At 44.4% G+C, this 27,790-nt stretch overlaps 2 protein-coding genes across 4 annotated transcripts in view; both read right to left on the bottom strand.

Moving 5' to 3' along the window:
• Positions 1 to 594: 594 nt before the first annotated feature.
• Positions 595 to 21,323, bottom strand: LOC121465757 (biliverdin reductase A). 2 transcript variants are annotated; one of them, XM_041679141.1, is made up of 8 exons: positions 21,266 to 21,323; positions 16,146 to 16,278; positions 13,722 to 13,840; positions 12,691 to 12,810; positions 11,638 to 11,735; positions 3,655 to 3,762; positions 2,325 to 2,496; positions 595 to 954 (listed from the first exon to the last, which is right to left on the bottom strand). In XM_041679141.1, exons 2-8 carry the CDS (start codon positions 16,155 to 16,157, stop codon positions 696 to 698), a joined length of 888 nt encoding a protein of 295 aa, XP_041535075.1. In that variant the 5' UTR covers positions 16,158 to 16,278; positions 21,266 to 21,323; the 3' UTR covers positions 595 to 695. The 2 variants fall into 2 exon arrangements, with proteins under 2 accessions (XP_041535075.1, XP_041535076.1); XM_041679142.1 differs by having other exon boundaries at positions 16,146 to 16,178; positions 21,266 to 21,308.
• A 3,874-nt stretch (positions 21,324 to 25,197) lies between these two features.
• Positions 25,198 to 27,790, bottom strand: part of Ap4e1 (adaptor related protein complex 4 subunit epsilon 1) — a 52,596-nt gene continuing 50,003 nt past the window's right edge. For both annotated transcript variants that reach the window (XM_041678952.1, XM_041678953.1), the window contains one exon: positions 25,198 to 26,534. In XM_041678952.1, the coding sequence (XP_041534886.1) occupies positions 26,374 to 26,534 (161 nt within the window). In that variant the 3' untranslated portion in view covers positions 25,198 to 26,373. The remainder of the gene's footprint in view (positions 26,535 to 27,790) is intronic.

The raw sequence follows: 27,790 nt of genomic DNA, 5'->3' as shown, positions 1-27,790 counted from the left end.
TGAGGGCCGCCACCAGAACACCTGTTTCCAGTGGCTTCTGAGGACTTAGCCTGAGCTGAGAAACTGGCCAAGGTATCATGCTGTTAAATAATAATTTCAGAACCACATTGCTGCCTGACACTGCCTCCTGTTTCTGGTTTCTGATTCTTCCCACACCAAGTCATAGTTTTCTCTCCAGGATCCCCTCCTGTAGGCCCAGGCCTGCTCTAGGCGACTCTGTTGTTCACCTCTTCACCACAGACTCACCCCCAACAAACTCAAGTGGGTAATCGTTTTACTCAGCGCTGCGCGGTTCATTATTGTTGGCATCGTCCACCAACTCGTGGTGACCCCGTGACTGAGGGGCAGCCCCATTCTCTAAAGGATGAAATGCTGCTCAAGGCAAGGGTTTGGAACATGGGTAGACCTTCAAATCGATTTTTTTCCCTGCCTGGATGACTTCAAGCCAGCTTTTCCACAAGCCTGAAAACAGCACTGGCTATATCCAACAGGGCTGCTATTAGGAAGATGAAATGACCTCAAAACACTCTTCCCTTACTCTCACGAACGGCCCTAGCACAAATTTACTCCCAACACAAGAGAAGTTCACGACACTTTTCTCGTTCCGTTTATTCAATGTATTTAACTGTAAAAGCTATAGATGGAAGTGTTGATAAAACCAAAACCCTAGCCCTTCTCAGGTATTCGGAGCTTCCTCAGTTCTCAGGGCGGCAGAGTTTCTGGATGTGATCGGCCAGACCCAGGCAATGCATGATCCGCTTCTTCTCAGCAGCCAGGTCCTCTGCAGACACCTGGCCCAAGAGTTTCTGAATAAATAGATCCTGATCTTTCAGAAAAATTTTCTTATCGATCCCTACATTTGGCACATTCTCCAGAGACCCAGATTTGAATTGGAAATTTAAATATCTGTTTCTTTTTAAACCGGGCGCTTTCTCTTCAATCCAGCACAACGTCCTGCAAAGACAAGAACATTCCTCATGTTAGAAACCACACTGGACAGAGCTGGAAAGAAGGCACAACCATGAGAATCAGAGCTGAGATCCTCAGCACCCACGCAAAAGCTCTGCTGGCAGGGTGGCCCACTTGTAATTCCAGGAGGGAGGGACAGGATCCCTGGAGAGCTGGCTAGCTAGACTCTTAGAATCTGCAAGATTGAGTGAGAGACCCTGCCTCAGTAAATAAAGTGGAAAGTGGTCAAGGAAGAAGATGGCACTCAACATCAAGGCAAGTGCACATGTGTAAGCACACGCATATGAACATACGTCATACACGTGCTAAAAAACCCCACACAGGAAAGCAGATGGGTACTCACACCTGCCTTCATGGGACAGGACCCATCTTCCCTGAAAGGCTGCCTCACGGTGGTGGCCCAGTGGCAACCAGCTCGCCACCACTACCCAAAGACTACAAGTGACCATGCTTCCAATAGTACTATAGCGCAAAACACGGATCCATCTCACTTCCTCAGCATGGCGCACAGACTCAACGCTCTTCAAGACATTCCTTCACCTATGCTGCTGCTTCTCATTATTATTAGCAGAGCTATGATACCTGACCATGGAAAACAGATAATCTCTGCCTAAATTGATCATGATCTCAAGCAAATATGCCACTGAATACTAAAACGTAGCAAAACAGGTGGTCAAACTATATCTAATAATTAGTCTCCATGTGTATTTTGCAAAGTTCACAGAATAAACTGGGTGTGTTAGTAATTCTAGCTAAAGTAAAATTCTCGAGTCTGAGTTGGGCTATATGGTCTATACAGTAAATTGAGGGCCAGCCTGGGCTACATAGTGAGCTCCTATCTCAAAAAAATTAAAAAATTAAGAAAAAGAAAGTGATGACTAAGAGTAACCTGAGTGTAATTTATTCACTATTTTTACTTTAATTCTGGACAAAATAAATCTGAGTTATTCCAACTACCTAAGACAACTTCATTATATCCTTCCAAATAATGGTGTTAAGGTTTGAGGCAAGGCAGAATACCAATGTGTCTCTTGTATCTTAATTTTCTAGTAACTAGAAATATGCAACGGGGCAAGGGCACATGCTCTTGCACATGCTGCTAGATAAATAGAAAAATAATAGCAAAGCTTAAAGTAATTACTTACATAACTTAGTTACTTGCTTTATTTCTGTAAGCCATTATTTATTTAACTTACATTGTTTCTTCACACCTCAGGGGGTGTAAAGGATGGAAAGGCTCTCTCTAGAGGAGCAGACACTTGTCTTGGGTCTGGATGCCAGGGACTGGTCCTTCGGAACCTCTCAAGAGTTACCCTTTTGTGCCCGAGAACGTTAGGAAGTCTCTTACAACTCACCCCTTGCTCTGGGTTTCGAGTTGCACAGTCATTTTCAGATACTGATCTTCTTTTCGGTCTTCCAAGGTGGCAGAAATAAGAGAAAGCTCCCCAAAGAGGCACACTAGCCAGGTCAGGCGAGAAATGCCACTGAATGCAGGGAAGCCAAATTTCTCTTCGTCCAGTGGGCTAGCTGCAAGAGATCACACATGCTAAGAGAGCTAGGAAAAGGACTGTCTCGCAAAGATCCATGCCCAGGGAAGGTGGGGATGGAGAACAGCTGAATGAGCAAGAGGACATCCGGCCTCATGGCACAGATGTGTACAGTGATCGATAAAACACTGTAGGTCCCAAGTGGCAGCAGTGGACGGCAGGCCAGGAGTCCACAGCAGGCCACAAAGGCAGCGGGTCCCAGGCAGAGAGCCAGTGCAGCGGGTGAGAGACAGAGACCTATTAGGCACACCATGCAGAGAAAGTGGGTATTGATTTAGAGGGTTATGGAGGGGAAAGAGGTGAAGGGAGAAGAGCAGAGAGCGAGGCAGAGAGAAAGAGAGAGAGATAAAGAGGGGGGAGGAGGGAAAGGGAAGAAGTGGGGAGAAGGGAGAGTGGCAGAAGCTGCCTTCTCAGGTGACAATATACTGCTAACCCTTGAAGGGCCCCCTGAAGAGCGAGCAAAAGGAGCACTTCCTTAAGTTGCCTGTGTCAGGTGTTTTGCCATAACTAGAAAAGTTATTAATATAGATGTTATTGTTCTTGTATGAAGTTCTCAAAAAATAATACCTACTAAAATGGTTAATGAACTATGCCTTTAATCTCTTTTTAAAGTTTTTTTCTTCATTTCTCTGTGTATGGGTGTTTTGCTTGCATGTATGTCTGTGTGCCACATGCCTGCAGCACCTCCCAGGGTGTTGGACCCCTGGACTGGAGTTCTAGACAGTTATATTCCACCATGTGGATACTGGGAATCAAACCTGGGTCTGTGGAGAACAGCCATGAGTGCCCTTAACCTCTGAACCATCTCTCCAGACCCTTTACTCATTTAGTGACATAAATTATGAATGCGGGTACCGCTGACGCCCTTAGGAATGCGTTCCTCTCCTCATCTGCACCTGATCTCTTCAATTGCTTCTTATCTTCAGCTTTGATATGCCTACTAACTTTTCCTCATTCTGCTATGACCTGAAATGATACTACAGAAGCTGTGTGAAGTCAAGAACCAAGCTGCACCAGAGCAGAGGTCCCTGGGCTCTGAGAGCTCCAAGACTGCCCAGGTGACAACTGACCCGGATGGTTTCTGCTCCCTGTGGTGTCAGGACCTCCCAGGTGACTTGCAGGCCTGCCTCGCACTGACCTGTGAAGTGAAGAGACCCTTTCAGCAGCTCTTTCCCCGTTACTTCCTTTTTCAGGAATGCAAATTCTTCCATCAGGAGTTCCAAATGCTCCTCATGCAGGACTTTCCCTGTTGTGACAAAACAGAATGAAGGTGGCCATTATCCATGGTGTACAGACAGCTGTGCTTGGAGGTTATGTCATTCTCCCTCCAGAACTGCACACAGTATGTCTACAGGCAGGGTCCAGAGCACATGTTAGGGCAACACCTCCTTTACACGCCCCAGCTGACATTAAAGTGTACGGGCTTCTAACATCTCTGAATCCTTGTGAACACTTATTTTCTGTTCAGTAATGTGGTGTGGAATAATCCTTCTGTACACTGTGAAAATGTGTTGCTCACTGTTTATAAAAAGCTGATTGACAGCTAGGCAGAATTGTTGGGAAGAAGGGTGGAGTCTCAGGAGTCACGAGAGACAAAGAAAGAAGAAAGATAAATGTTCTGTGTTGAAAAAAGGTACCACTGGGTGGTGGCGGCGCATACCCTTAATCCCAGCACTTAGGAGGCAGAGGCAGGTGGATCTCTGTGAGTTTGAGGCCAGCCTGGTCTACAAGAGCTAGTTCTAGGACAGGCTCCAAAGCCACAGAGAAACCCTGTCTCAAAAAACTAAGAAAAAAAAAGGGGGCTTGAGAGATGGCTCAGTGGTTAAGAGCATTGATTGTTCTACTAGAGGTCCTGAGTTCAATTCCCAGCAACCATATGGTGGCTTACAACCATCTCTAATAAGAAATGGTGCCAACTTCTGGCCTGCAGGGACACATGCAGGCAGAACATTGTATGTATGTATGTATTTATTTATTTATTTATTTATGATTTCTGTCTCCTACCCTCCACCGCCTCCCATATCCCTCTCCCTCCCCCAATCAAGTCCCCCTCCCTCATCAGCCCAAAGAGCAGTCTGGGTTCCCTTGCCTTGTGGGAAGTCCAAGGACCTCCCACCTCCTTCCAGGTCTAGTAAGGTGAGCATCCAAACTGCCTAGACTCCTACAAAGCCAGTACGTGCAATAGGATCAAAACCCAGTGTCCTTGTTCTTGACTTCTCAGCAGTCCTCATTGTCTGCTATGTTCAGCGAGTCCGGTTTTATCCCATGCTTTTTCAGACCCAGTCCAGCTGGCCTTGTTGAGTTCCCAAAAGATCATCCCCAATGACCATGAGGGGTGCACCCACATACTGAGACATTCAGGCAGAACATTGTATATATAATAAATAAATCTTAAAGAAAGAAAGAAAAAGAAAGAAGGAAGGAACCATCATGTGGCAGAGGGTAGATAATATGGGTTAATTTAAAATGTAAGAGCCAGTAACGAGCCTAAGCTATTGGCCGAGCATTTATAATTACTATTAAGTCTCTGAGTCGTTATTTGAGAGCGGCTACAGAAACCCTGTCTCGAAAAAAACCAAAAAAAAAAAAAAAAAAACTCTGCCTACAATAGTGGGAAGCACAGAGGTTCCTGTGCTCACAGATAAGCACTAGGGTTTGTTTAAGCACGAGGGAGGGATATAACCTGTTATCTGCCTAGAAGGCTGGCAGATAACAGAAAGCAGAGGGGTGAGGAGCCTGGTGACCTTTGTGTGCAGGCCTTATCCTGAGCCTGTCAATCTATCTTATGGAAGGTGTTACATGTGCTTCACAGAGTGTTCTGATGGAGTCTCCTCTTAAGCTTCACCATGCACATGGGAGTGAATTAATTACCGCCAGGAAAATTCTCACCAGACTGTGCTGTGCTAATCTGTGCCTAAAATAAACTCCTCAGGGTCAGGTGTGCCGCCTCCTGAGATTCGTTGCTCTAATGGCCATGGTGGCCACAGAGACCCCTTCAGATATCCCAATAGATGTGATATCTTTTGTAGTTTTTATTTGCATTTCTTTAAAGATTGGTGCGGTTTTACTTGTTTTCCACTTTGGAAAACAAAAATTTCTACAACATGACCTTTCTGAGTCAGGTTACTCGGTTTGTTTTTAAGTTGTGGAATCCTGCAGATATTCTGAATGGAAACTTTTCTCGAGGACGCAGTCTGCACACAGCTTCCACAGCAAAGGTTGCCGTTCTTCCATCTTTTCTTTGAAGCATCAAAAGCCTTTGACATTTTGACAGTTTTATCCTTGTACGTTCCTGGTGCTTTACTATCGCATGAAGAAACCGCTGCCACATCAAACGTTACAGAGGATGACTTCTTCAGTAAATGCTCTTTGGAGAAGTGGATACTCACATGCAAAACACTACACTCACACTTACCAAAAATCAGCTCATCACATACTGAATACTTAACTATAAGCTCAAGAACTAGGAAACAGGGGCTGGAGAGATGGCTCAGCGGTTAAGAGCACTGGCTGCTCTTCCAAAGATCCTGAGTTCAATTCCCAGCAACCACATGGTGGCTCACAACCATCTGTAATGGGATCTGGTGTTCTCTTCTGGCCTGCAGGCATACATGCAAACAGAACACAGTATACATAATAAATAAAAAAAAAGAACTAGGAAACAATAGATGAAAATATATGGTAAATTCTTGAGAATTCTGGCTCTGTGACTGTGAGAAAATACCATCACCAGGAATAACTCATCAAGAGTTTAAGATTCCATTAGAGTAGAAGTCATGGCAACAGGCAGCAGGCACAGTAACAGGCATGGCAGCAGGCAGCAGGCATGGTACAGGTAGCAGGTAGTAGTCATGGCAACAGGCACAGCAGCAGGCAGCAGACACGGCAACAAAGCAGGAAGCTGAGAGAGCACATCTTTAAACAAAAGGACCAAGCTGCAAATGGGAAAAAGGACAAGGCTATCTAATCTCAAACTTCCAGGCCTAACTCTTAAGCCTCTCCCAACAGAGCCACTAACTGGGAACCAAGTGTTCAAATCCAAGCTTACTTCTTACTCAAATCACCATAACTGGACTAGGCAAAGTTTGCTTAGGTAAGACACAAAAGGACAGACTATAGACGCCAACCCACACAAATGGCATGTTATCAAACCAAAATGTTATGTTTAACAACAGAATAAAAACACTACTTACAAAATGAGTTAAAATACCAGCAAAATATAGATTCAGTAAGGGGTTACTATCTAGAATATGTAGAGAACTCAACAGAAAAAATGGTAATAATAATCAAAATTTAAAATAGGTAATATCCATAGAATTTTTTTTAAAGAAAACATGCAAATGGCCAGCAGTTACAGGGAAAAATGTTCAACTTTTATCATCAGAGAAATGAAAATATAGCTCACAATGAAATACCACCTCATTCCATTTATAATGATTATTATAAAAAGGTCAAACAAATGGCTGACGAGGATGTGCACAGAAGGGAGTGGTCCCCTACACACTGCTAGCGTGGCTTACAGCTTACTGTCGTTACAGGAAAACGCTGTGGAAGTTCCTCACGGGGTTCCAAACAGACCTAACGTGATCCACCCCCCCTTTCCCACCTCTGCAAACCACAGAGAATGGAATGTCAGAGAGACCTCTGCACTGTTTCAAAAGAGTCAGTGCACAGATTCAGAGTAAATAAACCAGGGCTTGCCCACAACAGAATCCTTCCACAGTGACGCTGAAAGTCCATCATTTCCAGTAATGTGGGTAAGCCTAGAGGGTATTATGAAATGACCCGTGTGCAGAAAGAAAAACAGTGATGCCATTCACTAAATGGAATGTAAGAAGCCAGTCTTACATTAGTCTACTTAGGGAAGTAGAGTAGAATAATGCTTACCAGAAGGTGGGGGAGGAAGACAGGAAAGACTAGTCAATAAATATAGATTTAAAGGGAGAAGGGTCGTTTCCTTTGGACAGTCTGGTTAGTCCACCAGATCCTGCCCCATCCATACCACATACCTCCTGGTCTGGCCCAGGTCACACATCCTATGCTTTTGTCTAGAGAGTTTCCTAGACTCTAGACTGCCTGCTCTCCCCCTAATCCTCAGACCTAAAACAGATCACACACTGTGCACTGGATCATCCTGGTGAATTCTTAGAACCTCACCTGACTGCACCATACCCAGCCCTCAGACCTAGCCTTGGTGGCACAGACTGTTCTGCCAGCCTAGTCAGCCTGTTTAGTGGCCAAGATCCTGACCTACCTATGCTATCCTCACTCCCAGACATAGCTTGGGTAGCACCTCCTGCACACCAGGTCAAACAGATGCACCATGTCTATACCATTTGATTTCTTATCACTGCTTGACTATGCTTTCTTGCTTACCACTGAACTAGAATCAGCCTGTTCCTCCCATGTGTCACAAGCCCACAAGACTATACAGGAAAAGCATAGCTGACAGACCACTAGACAAACTCATGGGAGTGTATTCCAATGAGAAACCCAATCTGCAGAGCTTCTGGAACACCCGTCTTTTGAAAAGTCACTGTCAAGTCTGTAGAAAGCGTGGGAAGCCATGGCTCTTCTCCCTTCCATAATGGGATTCATCCTGAAATATCCCAGTGTGTGTCAATCATTCATTGAGATAACTTCTTCCTGTACAGGCAACTGGGTGACCTCTGTCACATGGTGGGGCTCTGGTGTGAAAGCCAAACCTTTGTCCTCATAGTCAAATCTACATAAAGCTAGTCCCCCACCATTATCCTTACTGGCAGGACTTTCCCAAAGAGAGGAGCCTTGCAAACATGTGGTCACATAAGAACCTCAGTAGGAGGCCGGGCGGTGGTGGCGCACGCCTTTAATCCCAGCACTCGGGAGGCAGAGGCAGGCGGATCTCTGTGAGTTCGAGACCAGCCTGGTCTACAAGAGCTAGTTCCAGGACAGGCTCCAAAACCACAGAGAAACCCTGTCTCGAAAAACCAAAAAAAAAAAAAAAAAAAAAAAAAAGAACCTCAGTAGGGACAGGCAGTGAGCAGGGCAGACTGCATGTCTGCTCTTGCTGATAAACAGGTCTGGGCGGCCCTGAATTCTCTAGCAGCAGACTCAGGAAGGTATAGGTCTGCTCTACCCTAACAAGCTTTTTTTTTTTTTTTTGGTTTTTCGAGACAGGGTTTCTCTGTGGCTTTGGAGCCTGTCCTGGAACTAGCTCTGTAGACCAGGCTGGTCTCGAACTCACAGAGATCCGCCTGCCTCTGCCTCCCGAGTGCTGGGATTAAAGGCGTGCGCCACCATCGCCCGGCTCCTAACAAGCTTTTAATAGTCTGTATTTACCCTTCACCTTGGTTTCAAGTAACATAAGATCACAGCCCAGGAGATTAACTGTTTATGCCTTTAACACTAGAGATACAGGAAAGAAGTTCGGCCCCAGAGGAAGAAATTCCTTCTCACCTGGGTGCCCTGCTGGGGCTGGAAGAAAGGTCTTCAAAAAATCCCCTTTACTTGAGCTAGCAAGACAGGACACATCAAGCACTTTCACCTCCCTCCCAGCCTGCGCTGGTTACTATGGTTACCATAATGCCCAGGGAAGGAAGCAGAAGTGCTCAGAAAGTGCAAGAGCACTGCTGTGCTTTTCTCTACAGTTATTAACCACAACCTTCTAGCTTAACTGTTATACTTAAGAAAATGTAGCCGGGCGGTGGTGGTGCACGCCTTTAATCCCAGCACTCGGGAGGCAGAGGCAGGCGGATCTCTGTGAGTTCGAGACCAGCCTGGTCTACAAGAGCTAGTTCCAGGACAGGCTCCAAAACCACAGAGAAACCCTGTCTCGAAAAAAGCAAAAAAACAAACAAACAAAAAAAAAAACAAAAAAAAAACAAAACAAAACAAAAAAAAAAAGAAAATGTAGTTAGGGCCTGAAACCTCTTAGAATTCTGCACTGATCTGAAGTCCCATTTATCCACTGGGGAGCTTCCCAGCCATGGCTCCCCCTCTAAGATATAAGGCACCTGTTATTCTTTCGGTCCCTGCCCTAGCCACGCCCACTCCTTTTTTACCTCTGACCTCCGCCCGCCATCTCTCTCTCTCTCTCTCTCTCTCTCTCTCTCTCTCTCTCGTTTTCTCTCCCGGTGTACACACGGCTTTGCCTCCTCTCTTTTCTCCTTTTCTCTCTCCCTCTTTCCTGTAATAAATATGTTACCTTTATGCCTATCTTTTGTGTCTATGTGTCTGTTACCCGCCGCAGCCGGCCCTCCCGCTGGTGGGAAACTGTAGCCGCTTTTCTCATGGCGGGCCCCGCCAGCCTGCGCGGGGACATTTTTAGGAATAAGAGCACCTCCTTATCAGATTTACGTTTGAGTGACCCCGTGAAATGCATGTTTGGTATCACTGTCATTGCCTATGGAATTGCTAACTATGTCTGTATGTGTATGTAAACTGAAAGCCTTGTGGGGGAATACCCCTTCTTTTTCGCCCAGAGAATAAAGAAACATGCGGAGGAAGAGTATGCTTGAGTCAATCTGTTCAGCCCCTCAGACCCCCCTATTTAAGCCAGTTTGCTATAGACGTCCTGTTCTGAGCCCTGAGGGAGCGCTGAGGCTGGTACTCAGTAAGCCCTGATAGCCATGCAAACCCAAACTGAACCTGAAGATATTAAATAACTCCTCAGACCTGACATAAAACACACTTCTATTCAACAGAGGCAGCCTAGGAGCTTGTATTAGATACACCATCAAGAAGTACACGTGCCTAGATCTCATTGGAAAAACACAACTTGAAGTGCTAAGACAGTATGTCCTCCTCTCAAAACCCAGCAGCTCTATAGAGGGTTCTCCATTGAGTATTACTTAAATGAATCCCAAGACACTGAACTAAATTTTTAAACCTAATTTTTACTTTGTGTGTATGGGTGTTTTGAGTGCATGTATGTTATATCTGTGCACTACACGTGTGGAGGCCAGAAGAGGACATCAGAAGTCCTGGGGCTGGAGTTAGGGACAGTTATGAGCTGCTAGACAGGTTCTAGGAATCGAACCTAGGTCCTCTGGAAGGGCAACCATTCCTCTTGACTGCTAAACCATCTCTCCAGCCCCAGGACACAGATTAAAAAGAACAATCAAACTTATACAACTGATGGAGTTTAAAAAAGACAGAAGCAAGCCAGGCAGTGGTGGCACGTGCCTTTAATCCCAGCACTTGGGAGGCAGAGGCAGGGGGATCTCTGTGAGTTCAAGGTCAGCCTGGTCTACAAGAGCTAGTTCCAGGACTGGCTCCAAAGCTGTAGAGAAACCCTGTATACAAAAAACCAGAACAACAACAACAAAAAGACAGAAGCAAACAATGAACTCAATAAATTTAAACAGAACAGCAACAAACACCCAAGTGATGACCAAGAAAACACAAATATAAATCTGAACAATGGCAAGAACAATTAGGGATTTGAAATCTGAATTCAATCAAGAGACAGAAGAGAATGCAAGTGGAAATGAAGACAGAATTTAAAAATGTAATAACCCAATTAGAAAATTCAGGGGGAAGCCTCAAAGTAGAATGAATAAAATAGAAGACAGAATATCAAGACTTTGGGTCTTTCCACGCTGCTCTGAGTTCTGTTGTGTGGAGAATACAAGAAACTCAGATACCAAACGGGCACAGCCGCTTGATTCTGGACTTCTGGTCTCCAGCGGCATGAGCTAAGAAAGTCTCTTTCCTTAATGAACCACCAACCTCAGGTCTCCTGTGACAGTAACAGCAAACAAAGAACGCTGCCTCCAAAACTTGTTATGAGAACTAAGCATACAATGTGCTTGAAAGAGTTTCCTGGCATACAGTGACCATCTAATACTTACTCCCTTAATGGAGCAAAGAAACTATATAGTAATACATATAAGACAATCGATCACTCCGGTCTGGGCAAGCCAAAATATCAACAGCACTATCACATGTGGAAGCCAATCCACTGTTCCATTGGAACAAAGAGACTACCAGCTCCTCTGACACACTTCCTCACGCATCTGGAGCCTGGGGGCAAGAGGGACATGGGGAGCTCTTAGCACCAAAGCAGATGCAGATAAGACAGCATACACGGAAGGCAGAAAGATGGTACCCTAGAAACCAGAGTCAGAGAATACGTCACCTTTCTGTGCAGCCAACTCCCATAGCTCCTGGGCCGCTGCAAAAGACAAAGTCATGGGGTATTCCACGAGGACATGCTTGCCGGCCTGCAGAAACTGCCTTTGGAAACAGAAACACTTCAAGTAAGCACGCAAGTGCCCTGTATATCCGAGAACACAACACTGCAAATGCACAAGAGCCTGCGTGTGAGTGTGACAAGCAGCCAAGGGTCAGTGCCCTGCAGAGTAAGGATGATCTATGCCTCAACCTTTGTCTTTACTGTAAGAAAGAACTTTTCTAGCTATGAAATCATTTGACTCTTCATCAGTGTTAAAAATTTAGTTTGCTGGGCTGGAGAGTTGGCTCAGTGGTTAAGAGGACTGACTGTTCTTCAATGGGCTCTGAGTTCAATTCCCAGCACCCACATGATGATTCACAACCATCTATAATGGGATCCGATGCCCTGACGCCCCCTTCTGGCATGCAGGGATACATGCAGATGGAGCTCTCATACCAAAAAACAAACAAACAAAACATAATTTTTTTAAAAAAAAATCTAGTTTGTTTTCTATTACTGCAATAAATACTATGACCAAAAGAAACTTAGGGAGGAAAGGGTTTATTTCACCCCTTCCCCTCTATTTTTGAGAAAGGGTTAAGCCGGGTGGTAGTGGCGCACACCTTTAATCCTAGCACTTGGGAGGCAGAGACAGGCGGATCTCTGTGAGTTTGAGACCAGCCTGGTCTACAAAAGCTAGTTTCAGGACAGACTCCAAAGCTACAGAGAAACCCTGTCTCAAAAAACCAACCAACCAACCAGAATAAGAGAACAAGCCCTGGCTGTACCAGAACTCTCTTTGTAAACCAGGCTGGCCTGGAATTCACAGAGATCTGCTTGCCTCTGCTTCCCGAATCTTGGGATTAAAGGAATGTGCCACCACCACCTAGCTTGACAACAGGTCACAGAACATCCAGAACTTTGTGTGTTGACCATTAAGTCCCATTTGCATAGTTTTAGCTTCCTCAGTCCTCTTTCCAGGTGTAAGGCAAAGCCTACTTGTATGAAGAAACCTACCTTATGTAGTCTTCGTGACTGGAACTCTCACTGCAGATGTAGGCGACATCAATCTCCTGGCTGCAGAGAGCATCTTCCAAAGAAATCTGCTGTACTTCATCAAGGCTTCCAAGTTCTCGTCTGTTTCCCAAATACAGACAGTCTCAATCCACACAGAAAAGTGCAATAAAAGCAGAAAGGAGCATGAAGTGTGAGCGCAGGGAGATGGGAAGTTGAGGGGGAAGAAGCAACTAGGACAATTTTTGCTTAAAAATGCCACGGTGGGGGACTGGTGAGATGGCTCAGTGGTTAAGAGCACTGGCTGCCTTTCCAGATGGGCCCGGGGTTCAAACACTCCCAGCACCCACATGGCAGCTCACAACTGTCTATAACTCAGTTCCAGGGAATCAGACACTGTCACACCAATGTGCATAAAATTAAATAAATTATTAAAAAAAGCCATAGTGAGACCTAATAATTTGCATGTTAACTTTTAAAAAACTAATTTAAAAAGTTCAGCTCAATTACCAGCATGAAAAGAACACTTAGTGTTAGACTCAAACACTTTTCCTTAAATGTAATTCTTGGGTTTTCCAGTTATTGTAACCCCAACAGGATTAGAGTCTTTCTGTGTCTGTGCTTTCTTATCTTGAACTGGGGCTGGAAACAGCAGTGAGAATAGCATAAGGAATATAACGTGCAAATCCACTGGGATGACTGTTCCAAATGGCAGAATGGCTAAGCCACATACAGCTTCTTTCAGGCCAAACCTCACGCTGTCGCTGTGCCTTCTGTAGTAAACAGACCACGTACTGCTCCACGTGGGGTCTACTGGGCATCGCTCACTGGCTCACTGGACATGCAGCTGTAGGTCCCTGACTCTAGTTCCCCAACCAGTGCGAACCAGAGAGTCTCCAGAGACTACTCTGTGTGTGGTTCTCTGGAGAAGCTGGCTTTCCCTTACCCTGGATCTAGAAACATCCATGTCCCGTGGTGTTACCAGCCACTGTGATTTCTATGAATCGTGGAGCATAAACCAAGCTGGGACTTACCTAGACACAAAACCAATCAGGTTCAGGAATGCTAACGAGTGTGGATCCTGCAAGTCCCGTATTCTCACGGAGCCGGCTCTGCCAACACCAACCACGACCACACCAAATTTCTTCCCAGGCTGAAATACCAAAGACCAGTGCCGGGTGTGAAAACGGTCCAGGATTTGAATGGAGTACACCAAACCAGAGGGCTAGGCTGGGTTCTGGCAAGCAAGGAAAGCTGGTGGTAACCCAGAGAAACAAGAGCTGGGGTGTGACTCCCCTAGAAACCAGGTGTCAGACACAAGAGACCTGGAACCAAAACACGCAGAAAGGGCTCTGCCATGTCTCTGTTGAAGACCTTCTGGGCATCAACCAGAAGGTTCTGCCCACTTGGCTCTATCTATGACCTCTTCACAGACAAGGGGATTCTCTGTTGCAAACACCCAGGCTGATATGAGGCCTCCACCCTCCCTGGGTTCAGCATCTAGAGACACGGGGTCATTCAGAGGCAACAGCTGCTGTGCAGGACGCTGACAGACAAGGGCCCACAGGAAGACGTCTTTGTCCAGACTCAAGACCCATGTTAAGTCCTTACGATGGCTGAGTTCCAGCTACCTTCATATTCACTATATTCTGGTACCTTAAACAGTAACTAAGTGTGCTACTAGAAGATAGACGTTAATAAGGTGTACTGAGGAAAGTCCATTTTAAAAGCTACGTTGTTGACTGAGTTTTCTGTCCTGCCCAGTTCCCGTAATCATTAAGTCCCAAAGAAATCACACAGAGGTCTACATTAACTATAAATTGATTGGCCCATTAGCTCAGGCTTCTTATTAATGCTTATAACTTATATTAGCCCATTATTCTTATCTATGTTAGCCACGTGGCTTGGTACCTTTCTGGTCAAGACAGTCACATGTTGCTTCTTCTATGGTTGGGTTACAGATTGCAGAAATGAGTTTTCCTCTTCCCAGAATTCACCTGTTCTTATTGACCTGCCTTTACTTCCTTCCTGGTTGTCCTGCCTATACTTCCTGCCTGGCTACTGGCCAATCAGCATTTATTTAAAATATAATTGACAGAATACAGACCATTGTCCCACACCACTACATAATAACAACACATTATAATCCAAATATAAAAGTTACTGCCACTGCATTAAGCCCAGTTCTATTTATGTGCATATATATATGTAACAATCCTAATTAATGAAAAAGAGACCATACATTTGAGAAAGAATTTAATGAGGGGGGGTTATGGAAAGAGGGAAGTGAGGGGAGAAATGATGCAATTATATTCTAACTTTCAAAAGTTGCAAAAAATAATTTGGATGAAAAAAATTAATTTATTTTACCATTACAGCCACAAGCCAAGTCTGGAAATCACACTGGTTATGGGGTGTAAATCTTGATAACTAAGTCAGGGGTCTAAATGGATTTCCAGCATTTAAGACTGTCTTAGGCCACAATGACTTTGGAGTCCTCAACAATGGTGTAATTACTGTGTGCACTGCACTGGAGAAGGAAGACCTGCTTGGTTGGACAGAGCATCTGATTGTGACTGAAGGGATAACAACCCAATCCAGCATGCAGCTCTGGCAGGCCTTGCCCTGCTTCCCCATTCTCTCCGCCTTGCTAAAAACAGATTATATTCCTAAAGCTAGCCACCTAGAGGTCTATTCCCTTATTTAGCCACTTCCTCCCTCTGATCTGACTACCAAGACCCAGCATTCAAAAGCCCCTTTTGGCTCACCTAATTAACAGGTCCAATTAAAATGAAACACCTCATCCTAACATGGGGCTTCCCCGTTTACCTTTATAAAGTGCCATTTGCCCACGGGCCACATCTGTCTCTTCTCCATCCAAAGGCAGTCCTTTGTCCCTCTGGGACAGATACTCCTACCTTCTTCACTAGCACATCCTAGCCCATCTAACACAGACCTCCCTTCTCTGCTTAAAAATGACACCTACAAGGTCACTGCTGTTTCTGCCTGAGTCAGAAAGCAGCCACTTTAACTTTTCTTCCCTGCTTCTTAAAGGAAAAATGTTTACCTGCTTGGGCTGTTTCTAAACTCTTTGGGTGGGGGCGTGTTTGGAGGGATATTGAACATGTGAAATAAGGAACACTGGAAATATCCTTGATCAGCTGGTCTTGTTGTTTGGGTCTGGAGAGGGGGCACCATACCATGCCTGGAGCACACAGCCGATGAAAACCCCCCACTTCATGGCTAGGGACTGAAAGGGAGAGACAGTATCGTGACAGTGGACATGGATAAAAACTCAGGGGAGACCATTTCTCATCCATCACCCACAGCCACAAACAAGTAGGTAGCCTAGCGGGGAGTATTTCTGAAAAATCTTGAGAGGGAAAAGGAGAATCCATGAGAGAACTAAGGCGCACGGCAGCAAAAGGATCCCTTAAGGCCCTCTGTGTGGAACTCACCTCTGCATTCATCCTGGTCTCTCCCGCTGGTGGCTGTAGAGATAGAGAGAGGTTCAGGACCCTGGGGACGCTGGCACAGACTCTATGAATACGGTTTTCTCCCAGCTTCGGATGTCAACACTGCCAGGGGGAACTGGGAAGAGGGAACTGCTGTGTGAAAGGCATACACCACCTCTGCTCACCTCAGAAGGGGGGCCCTGGATAGCCTAAGGCACAACTGTATCCATGTCCAATTTGGCGAGTAAGTTTTTAATTGGGGTTGTCAACAGGGGTGTAGTGATGGTTATTCAAAGGAGCTGGGGTAATCAACAGCACAGGGGTAAACTCCTGAAACCCACAAGCCTGACGTTCTCTTCGCTGCTTGCGGTGGACAGTGAGTCCAGCTAAGGATTTCTTTTTGCAGCCTGGCTGATCAGTCTTCACCCCTTGCAATAGTTTTCTCCTTTTTTTTTTTTTAACTGCTGGGTGGGGACCCTCAAGAATCTCTCCAAGTTCCTGTTTTCCCCTACATTGGGACATTTTGCTTGCTGTGTGACCCTTCCCTTCCTTCTTGGAGGAAATGTTGCAATTTGGAGAGCATGCCCTAGAGCAGGAACGTCAGCTACGGAGCCTGTCTGTGGCCATGTCTGTAGGGCATTTTCTTAATACAGCTAACTGCTACATGAGGGGCCAGACCACTGTGGGCAGTGCCGTCCCTGTGCAGGTGGTCCTAGGCTGCAGAAGAAAGGTAACTGAGAAAGGCAGAGGAAGCAAGCCAGGAAAACTGCCTTTCTCCACAGTCTCTGCTTCAGTTCCGGGCTCCAGGCTACTTCTGCCTGAGTTCCTACCCTTACTTCCCTTGATGACTGACTGTAACCTGTAAGTCAAATAAACCCACTCCTCCCCCAAGCTGCTTCTGATCAGATTTATTACCGCAGAAAAGCTGACTAGGACAAGTAAGCTATGTGACCCAGTTTTCCCTACCTCTTCATCATCAGTCCCCAGTGCCATTGCCACCTCTGGCCATCCAGGAATGATTGGTACATAGGCTGGTATCTTCTCTAGAGCTGCCGGAGGCCAACTTTCTTGTTGGGACCATTTGGAGTCCTGGCCTCCAGCTGCTCTTCCCTGCTAGAGATCTTTACTTTCCTTCTGATTTGAGTTACTGAAAGCTGTGTCAAAGTTGTTTACCAGCTCTGCTTCATGAGCACGTGTTGCCTTGAGGATCAGAGGATAAGGTTTTCACCTGTTGGCCCATCTGACTGTGTTGGGTATATGAGCCTCCGTGGTGCTATTGAATAAAGGACTTCTTACCAGTGACTAGAGGTCTGTGTCTCTGTTTCTCTCTGTGTGTGTGTCTTTGTGTGTTTCAACCTCCAGCCCCTTGCCTGAAGCTCGCGAACTGTATGATCGCTCATAGAGCGCAGACAGGCGTTGTGTGCTGTGGGGATATCATCTCAGCAAATGTCTAGAGAGGGTCTGTGCACTATCCTGGACAGCTGGGGACATGTCTTTATGGGGTGAGGCACTTCTCTATGTTTCAGCTTGGAGATCGCAGCCTTTTTTTTTTTTTTTTGAGACAGGGTTTCTGTGCAGCTTTGGAGCCTGTCCTGGAACTCGCTCTGAAGAGATCCGCCTGCCTCTGCCTCCTGAGTGCTAGGATTAAAGGCATGTGCCATCACCGCCTGGTGAGATCACAGCCTTTTTTTTTTTTTTTTTTGGTTTTTCGAGGCAGGGTTTCTCTGTGGCTTTGGAGCCTGTCCTGAGACTAGCTCTGTAGACCAGGCTGGTCTCGAACTCACAGAGATCCACCTGCCTCTGCCTCCCGAGTGCTGGGATTACAGGCGTGCGCCACCATCGCCCGGCTGAGATCACAGCCTTTTATCTAGCTTACTTTTAGAGAGAAGTGAAGTGTACCGTTTTTCCCGCTCGGCTGACTACCTGAGTTTTCTAGGTAAAAGAACCGGGCGATCAGGAGTCACAGGCAGAAGGAAGAAACAGACAAATGGAAATAGAGAAAAGGCAAGCAACAGAACAGCAGCACTAACTTCAGCAGGCTCCTTGGCTAGCGTGCTGAGTGTGCATTCTTGACACAGAACCCCTAGAGCGAGCAGACGGGTGGGGGGACTAGGGGCTGGTTTCTTCCGCCAGGCATCTTAGATGGTGCACCCTGATCCGGGGCTAGCCTTAGGGTTAACTAGGGTTGCAAGGAGAATGCTGTAAAGATTAACTATTTTGTTCATTTAGACCTGGTAGATGTGTTACTTATATAACTATATCCAGGGCAGCTGGATGACCAGAGGCGATAAAAACAGGGAGAAGGACCCCCCCTCTGTCTCCTGCCTGTGTGTCTCTCCAGCAGGCTGAGAAGTGAGGCACTCTAGTCACTGCCAGCCCTGGGACTTGACCCTCTTAGGGTAGTGTAGTGATAAGACACGTGAAATGCTGCGGCTGGAGGGAGAGACGCCTTAGCCGGTAAGAGCACAGCCTGCATTCCCAGCACCACACGGTGTAACTACTTGTAACTCCAGTTCCAGGGGATCCAGTGCCCTCTTCTGGCCTCTGTGGTATACAGACAGATGGCAAAACACCCATGCGAGAAAAATAAAAGTAAATGAATAAACCTTAAAAAAACCAAAACCCAACCTTTACTTGGGGCAACCCCAAGAAAGCCCTGGGAAGACCACGTGACTCCTATGGGCCTGTGCTCAGAATGTCTCTGGCAACGTCTTCCTCTCTCCTCCTCAGGACGTTATCTGTTCTTTGTGGTCTGAAGCCTGTCTGGAACTAGCTCTGTAGACCAGGCTGGCCTTGAACTTACAGAGATCCACCCGCCTCTGCCTCCTGAATGGCGTGCCACCACCACCCGGTGCAAAAGGGACCTTACTAAAGGCCAAGTCGACAGAGTATGAGAAGGGAGCCGAGGAAAGTGTTAGTGTGGTCACCTGAAGGTTAAGATGGCCAAATCTGACGCCACCGGCAGGTAAACACAGTTAGAAAACAGTTAAGTGTGTGTGTGTTGGGGGGATGAAACCCAAAGTACCATGGAGACAGACGTTCAGAGGAAAGTAATGCCAGCTGCAGTATTCCTCCTGACGCTGAGAACCAGCCCCGTGAATGCTCAGCAAGTGCCCAATACCAGGACGTCTCTCTAAAGGCAGTACTAAAGACAGTACACGCCCATGTCTGATCATTTACATAATCCTTAGAATAAAAAAACTGACCAAATTTAAATCTTCTTCTTGTAGGATTAGGTCTTTGATGTTTTGAGATAGATTAAAATGTAGGTTACCCTTGATTTTGCCAGATACTGGCAGGAAAGTGGGGAGAAGGGAAGTGGATGATGGGTTAAGTAGGGGTTGTGACAATCAGCTTCCTATCACAGTGACAAAATGCCACACATACTGTGTACGTTGTGAAGCCACACAGCGATATCAAACACAGCCAGCCTGAGACACCTCTGCTCAGGTTTGGTAATATCATATGTTAAGCTCTTTCTGAGGAAAGAATCTATTTACAATTAAGAAAAAAAAAAACCCTACTCTTCTCTCTCTCTCTTTGGTTTTTCGAGATAGGGTTTCTCTGTGAAGATCAACAATTCATTTCCTTTTGTTCCACTTTGCTCTGTCTTATCAGGATTTGCGTGTGAGTTTTGTTGAGCGACGGTTTTACTTTGTAGCCCAGGCTGGCACGAAACTCACTCTGCAGCCTAGGCTGGCCTTAAATTCTCAGCAACCCTCCTGCCTCAGCCCTGTGCTATGAGAACTATAGAGTAAAATATAATGATAATACAGTTAAGTCTGGGATTACATACATCAGACTATTAATAATAAGTATGTCCCGAGTCCTGGAAGTTTCAGCAAATCTGCTTCTTAGTTCTAAAAGCTCAAGTGTTGTTAGTCATTCATATTTCTTTTTCTTTTCTTTTTTCTTTGTTATTTTTAGGACAGGTTTCTCCGTATCCTAGCTGTCCTGAACTCACAGAGCTCCGCCTAAATCTGCCTTCTGAGAACGAAGATTAAAGGACAGTGCCACCACTACCCAGCACTCATTCATAGTTCTAGTTTTTTGGCTCTCAGAATCTCTTTGATAATACTTTGTCTACCATTAGACTTCAGTATGTCTTATTCTGGAATGTACAATGTAAGAAAAGTACTTGCATATTTACTAATACAATCTTTTATAATAAAATAAGCTCTAGTATTCTAGTTCAATAATTTCAAAAACTTCTTGGAAGCAATATTATGAAAGTTTCATTAATTATGAGAGGAACTTTCCAGTACACTATTGTTTGCTTTGTATAATATTATGAGCGCTAATATTAAATCTCATGTTGAAAATCCTGTTGCCTTACGTGGTCATCCTACCTAGCAAGCATTAAACTTATCCCTACTTCTTACAAATGAGACACCAAGAGGTTACCTAATGTGTCCCAAATCTAATGTCATGTTAAATGGAAAAATATCTGCATCTAAAACTGCATAAGCATAACGCTTTATTTTTTGTTTGTCTTTGAGACAGTGTTTTTCTATGTAACAATCCTGTAACCCTGGAACTCACTCTGTAGACCAGTCTGGTTTAGGACTAGAGGTTTGCCCGTCTTTGCCTCCTGAATGCTGGGACTTAAAGGGGGCGCCACCACCAGCTTCAATTTTTTTTTAAGTAGTAGATAACTTCAGCCTCATTTCTGAGTTCTTCAGGTAGCATGCAACCTACAATGTAATCCTTACACAGTCTTGAATCCCCCCCCACCCCCCGCTCAGTTTCTGAAGCGTAAAGCGCAGCTAGGAGAGATTAAAGGACACTCCAGAAGCAGACCGTCACCCAAGATTCCAGGGCAGAGTTCAAAGTAAACCTCCGGCTTAGTCTCAGTCCAGCGGACCCCGTGCGATACACCCTTCAGTCTACGTAAGGCCGGAAGCCAATATCATTTTTGAACGAGATGCAATTTCTTTTCTGACCGTCTGCACTCGGTAACGGCCGTCTTCCAGGGCCGAGTCTCCTGCTGGCTGCCACCCAGCCTGAGAAGGGCCGGGCAGAGAAGAACGGGTGACCAGGTAGCTCCAGACCACGGTGGCCTACGGCTCTGGCCTCAGCACGCAAAGAACGCGTGCCCGCGCCCTTCCCGGGTCAGCACTCACCTCTCCTGCACTCAGCACCCGCCCCGCAGCAGCTCTCCCGCAGCGCAGCGTCTCCAACGTAGGGGTAGAGGGGCGAGCGGATGCTGGGATCCGATTGGTTGTCAGGCTGGTGGGCGGGGTTCCCGTCGGCCGCCTCTGCTGATGCTTGTGCTGCTGAGATAGGCAGCCTTACTCGTTCCCGCCCTGTAGCCTGTGGACTGGGCAATGACTTTTACACCGCTTGGTGTGGTGTAGCTGTCACATGTTGCCTGAGGCTTTTTTTCTGGTGGTGGGTACAGTCGGGTGCTTTTCTAGTTTAGTGGCCCAAACACAATTGATCTGATACAAAAGTTTGTGTAAAAAGCGAAGATTATAGGAAAACAGTGTTTGTGATCCATCCCCTGCCCTCAGAGCTAGGAAACATTTTCCCAGGGATAGCTTGGTCTCTCCCTTGAAATAGTAGGCACACTGTAGAAGGAATCAGGGTGCCCCGGTCATAAAGTATACCTTCTAGTCTAAAGCAGAAAAATGTAACTTGGAGCCTGCCCACTTTTTACCTAGTTTCCATCATCTGCCAGCTAGGAAGTTAGAAGTGTCCCCTCCCTGCAGTCCTTCACCCACACAGCAGCTAGAATGACCTTAAACTGGGCTGGAGAGATGGCTCAGTAGTGAAGAGCACTAGCTGTTCTTCCAGAGGACCAGGGTTCAATCACATGGCAGCTCATACCTGCCTCTAACTCTCCAGTTCCAGGGGATCCAACTCTCTCTCTCTCTCTCTCTCTCTCTCTCTCTCTCTCTCTCTCTCTCTCTCTCTGTCACACACACACAGGCAAAACATAAAAATAAACATTGAAAAAAAACAAAAAATAATAATTAGCTGGACATGGTGGTACAGACTAATCCCAACACTTGGGAGAAAAAGGAGATTAAAGCCAGCCTGTGCTGCATAAAACCCTATCTCAAAATAAAGGCCAGAACCAAGGAAGGAAAGATGTGTAGATTTTCGTTGGCTAGGCAGCCTAAGTCAGTGAGCTCCAGGTTCAGTGAGAGACCATGTCCCAAAAAACAAGATGGGGGGACTGGAGAGATGGTTCAGCCATTAAGAGCTCTTGTTCCTGCAGACTATCTGGGTTCTGTTCCCACCACTCACAACCATCTGTTCTTTAACTCCAGTTCCAGGGGACCCAATGCCTCATCTGACCTGCTGGCACCAAGAACCTATGGATAAATACATCATATTTGTTGTTGCTGTTTTTAGACAGGGTTTCTGTGTAACCTTGACTGTCCTAGAACTTGCTCTGTAGACCAAGCTGGCATCAAACTCAGAGATCTGTTTGCCTCTGCCTCCCAAGTGCTGGTGAGATTAATGGCATGCACCACTGTTACAGAACAGTCTTTTTATGCACTGTGAAGATGTGTGCCCTCATTGGTTTAATAAAGAGCTAATGCCATTTTAAGTGAGGTAACCCAGACACAGAAAGACAATATCACATGTACTCACTCATAGGTGATTTTTAAACATAAAGCAAAGAAAGCCAGCCTACAAACCACAATCACAGAGAACTTAGACAACAATAAGGACACTAAGAAAGACTTATATAGATCTAATCTACATGGGAAGTACGAAGTAAAAAAAGACAAGATCTCTTGAGTAAATTGGGAGCATGGGGACCTCGGGGGAGAGTTGAAGGGAGGAGGGAAAAGGCAGGGAGGGGAGCAGAGAAAAATGTAGAGCTTAATAAATATCAAAAATAAAATAAAATAAAGAGCTAATGCCAATAGCCAGGCAGGAAGAGGTCGGGTGGGACTTCCAGACAGGGAAAAAGAGAGAGTGAGGATAAAGAAGTCAGCAGGAAGACACAGGGAGAAACAAGATGAACGAGCTGTGATGAAGAAAGGTACCACCATTTAGATAAGAAATATGGGTTAATTTAAGATGTAAGAGCTAGTTAGTAACAAGTCTAAGCTGTAGGTTGAGCATCCATAATAATAAGTCTCTGTGTGGTTATTCGGGAGCTGGCTGGTGGGACAGAAAAGTCTACCTATATGCCACCACTGCCTGGCTTAGTCACAGACCAGGCTTTTCTGTGTAACAGCCCTAGCTGTCTTGGAACTCGTTCTGTAGACCAGGCTGGCCTCGAACTCAAAGAGATCCTGTCTCTGCCTCCTGAGTGCTGGGACTAAAGGTGAGAGCCACAACTGCCAGGCCTAATTCATATTATTAAAAAAGTTAAAAACTAGTAAGATAGTAAGGAAGAAATCTTGACCTCGGGCCCCTGAAACATGAACACTTACATGATTGTATGCACACAGCCACACAAACATGTACATACAACACACATGCAAGAACATAAATACAAGTAACATGATACAGACTGAGCAAATTGGTTTTATGTATTTAGGAATATATATAGATAGATAGATATACTGATTAAATAATTTTCATCTACTTAAATTATAAAGAAGATATATACCCAGAAAAGCATAGATATATTTTTATTATACATTCAATTGAAGTTTTTAAAATTACAGAGTTCAATGCCAAAACAAAGTAAAAAAAATGCATATTAAGTTGCTATTCACTTGCATTGTTCTGCCCTAAAATTCTGCAAGGAAACAGCTTAAAGACACATGAACAGATTCAGTGCACTTCTAGTGGCTTACCATGCGACGAAGACCATGGTTATCCACAGAAAATAAAAGAACAGTAAAATGAAATTAAAATACTGCAGTTTCACACAATCGACCTGGAGGATTTTAGGAGAATTTTGTTAGCACTCACCTGCAGAGCAAATGTAGCGCCTGGCAAGCTTGGCACACGAGCTCTTATTAACCGCTCAGCTTCTCCTCCGGTTTCTCTGGCAGGACCAACACAGGGTCCTCTCACACCCACGCAGCTTTTCTGCTGACCTTCTGGGGATGACTCTCAATGCTTTTCCTGTCTTCCTTTGTGTCCCAGCCTCATGCCTGCTGCCAATCCATCCTAGCATGAAGCACACAGCCCTTCTTCTCAAGTATTACCTTTATTGGCTGAATTGTGATTATAAAGAAACTAGATCTAAAATTCTCCCTACTTTATGATCATATCTCCTACAATGCAAAAAGGTTGATGATGCCTGATTCAGAACATACTTCAATGAGTTTAGACAGAATATATACTGGCCCAAGGTTTTTAAATATGTACTCTTTTCTATTATAATCATTAGTTTTCAAATTCATAAACGTTGTAAACATCATATTAAACATTTCAGTAGAAACCCTGTTACCTTACATTTTACTTAGTGGGTTCAGAAAGAACAAAAGCGACACTTTGTTCCCTTTGGCAGATCTGAAATTGTCCCTGAACCCCAAACCCACCATCACACATGCACTATTAAGCGGTTTCTTAGGTCAAGCATGTTCATGACAATTACTGCTGCTCTCATGAGCATAACTTGTAACAAAGTAGTAGAAAACAAACAAAACTATGATCTCTTGGAACTGCTCTCCCTGTGAGTTTAGATACTGTACCCCACCCTCCCCAACTGATCCACCTCAGGTAGCACATAAATACCTGAAAGCATATGCTAAGGAGAGTCTCCTGTACCAACGCTGTCTGCTCTGCCACCCCACCGTGAGACTGAGGCTGAGGAGCTGGAGGACAATGTGAAGCTGGCCTTCTGGAGTGCCTTTATCATCAAAGTGCTGAGGCTAATAACATGCCTGGTTTTCTACTCAAAGGGAGAAACCTGACACACAGGAAATTCTAGTCACCTATTGCTCTTTTAGCAAGGTTTAACTGCAGGTTTTTATTTACTTGTTTATTTATTTAATTTTTGTGAGTTTCTTGGGGGCGGGTTTGAGACAGGGTTTCTCTGTGTAGCTTTGGCTGTCCTGGAACTTGCTCTGTAGACCAGGCTGGTCTTGAACTCACAGAACTCCTACTGCCTCTGTCTCTGGAGTGCTGGGATTTAAAGTATATGCCACCACCACTCAGCTAACTATATGTTTTTAAAAGAGAAATTAACAAAATGTTACATTTTAAAATGAATAACCTAAAAATTAATTTAAAAAATACTATATTTCTTTTGCTCTAACTACAGATGACTGAGATCTACTGGCTCATTAGCATCTGGATTAGCAAATATTGAGATAACCTAAACCCAGAGTGCCTGACCTGGGTGACAGCCAGTCCTGCGAGCTAGAATAGTAACAACTTAAAGGTTGTATTACCTGAATAGTTTCAATGATGAAGTACCAGAAATGGTAAAATAAATATTTTCCACAGCACCATTAAGTTTTTATAAAATACTATTTCAGTTAATATACAATCTCAGGATTTTGGCCCATCATACATATGAGGCACAACATCTTCTTTTATTAACAGAGGCCTTATTTGCACAAATACAACATGAAAACAATATATTTACATGGTTACTACTGCATCTACATCCACTGAATACTAGTAGTTTTAAGAGCCATGAAAAATTAATTGACCATTTAGAGTATGGTCACAGAATTTAATTGCCAAATGGATCTAATAGCAAACAGATGTACTTTATGGCCAAATTACTTAAAATTAAGTATAACATGTTAAAAAGTAAAAAAACCCCAAAACGCAGATTGGATCTGCCCAATACCCAGCATGCTCACAAATTTCCTACAACCGTTAGCATGTGCTAGGCCGTCTGAGTTTAACACTGACCTAGTAAAACAGAACCGAGAGCACACCTTTTCCCACAACAAACACCACATTCCAAAGCCAATCTCATGTGTCTCTGCATCAAAGAGGAGAACTGAGTCTTGGCTTTATTAGAAATCAGTTAATGCTAGAATAAACCTGTTATAAAACACTTATAACAAAATAAATATTTTCAGTTCCTTCACATTAAGTGATATATAAATCATTACATTTTATAACATTAGCTTAGGTCATTTGGGGAAACCCAAACATACTGTACAATCCTGAGTAAAAAAATTAGTGACACAGTTTCTTGGGGATTATCCTTATCAGAAATCAAGAAGAAAACGCATAAACCGAACCTTACAATAATCCCCATTTCCATCAGAAGTACCATGAGTTCTTTGTACTTTGGTAAGTTTATAAATGTAAACCATTTATGTGACAAAGTAAACTGAACGGAGCATTGCTAGGATGTCTCTATCACCTTCTGACAGTGACACGATAAATAGTCTGGAAGAGCAGAGCAGGAGGACCGGAACCACAGCGCCACCGCATCAGCATGCACTCGGCAGTGCAGAACACACGGGGTGGATGGGAGCAGCTTACATGCCAACAGCCCTTCATTGCCTGTGACAGAACAAGAAGGGAAAATTATTTAATAAAATAGGCTTCAACAGACATTCCTCTAAGAATATCTACAAACGGGCCATAAGCACATGTAAAGATGTTTGTCATTAATCACCAGAGAACTACCAATCAAAATTGTGAGATAGCATTTCATGCTTGTTTGGAAGACACACACACACACACACACACACACACACACACACACACACACACATATATATGTATGCTAAAAGCAGAAGTATTGCTGAAGATGTGGACAGATATAAACTCTTGCTTACTAATGTAAAAAGATATATGTTTGTTATATAAATGATCTAGTAATTTACCCAAAAAAACAACAACGTATGATTCAACAATTCCACTTTACGTATATGATCAGAAGAACTGAGGGAAATGGGCTGGAGAGATGGCTCAGTGGTTAAGAGCATTGCCTGCTCTTCCAGAGGTCCTGAGTTCAATTCCCGGCAACCACATGGTGGCTCACAACCATCTGTAATGAGGTCTGGTGCCCTCTTCTGGCCAGCAGACATACACAGAGACAGAATATTGTATGCATAATAAATAAATAAATAAATATTTAAAAAAAAAAAAAAGAACTGAGGGAAAGAATATCAACAGGTATTTCAACATTTATATCCACAGCAGCATTGTTCATATCCGACAAAAAATGGAAATGCCCCAAGTGCTTGGTAACAGGCTAATAGTATATAATAATATATAATTATATATATAATTATATATATATATATAACACCAAATAGTAGTACACTATAACGTATACAGTGTAATATATACTAATAGCATAATAACTAGTCAGAAATGATATGGTCACTTTATACCCATTAAAGGAACAACCCATCAAATGGACATCACAAGTCTAAACATAAATTTACCCAATGCAGGTGCAACACATTTGATAAAAGAACTACTACTAAATCTATAACCACAGATGAAACCCAACACAGTGACTTCAATACTCTACTCTCACCAACGACACTGTACTGCCATAAAAACTGACACACACAATACAATGAAGTCGAGGCCCCAGAAATAAGCCAAAAATACACACTGGAGAATACACAGTATGGCTAACAGGTGGTGCTGGTCTCAATGGCAGCTACAAGTAAAAGAATGAAACCAGCCTGGTCTACAAGAGCTAGTTCCAGGACAGGCTCCAAAACCACAGAGAAACCCTGTCTCGAAAAACCAAAAAAAAAAAAAAAAAAAAAAAAAAAAAGAATGAAATCAGATCCTTA

This window comes from Microtus oregoni, unplaced genomic scaffold, assembly GCF_018167655.1.
Source record: "Microtus oregoni isolate MIOR12 unplaced genomic scaffold, Mior012 000031F_ref0000149, whole genome shotgun sequence".
Lineage (NCBI taxonomy): Eukaryota > Metazoa > Chordata > Mammalia > Rodentia > Cricetidae > Microtus > Microtus oregoni.
This window is presented reverse-complemented; position numbering and strand designations above follow the sequence as displayed.

Bases quoted from the DNA above. Each gene is read 5' to 3' on its own strand.
- LOC121465757 (XM_041679141.1), bottom strand. The intron at 11,736-12,690 runs GTAGGTTTCTTC...CTGTTTCCAAAG, and splicing joins AGTCACGAAGACTACATAAG to GCAGTTTCTGCAGGCCGGCA. The intron at 3,763-11,637 runs GTGACGTATTCT...TTGTCACAACAG, and splicing joins GGAGTTGGCTGCACAGAAAG to GGAAAGTCCTGCATGAGGAG.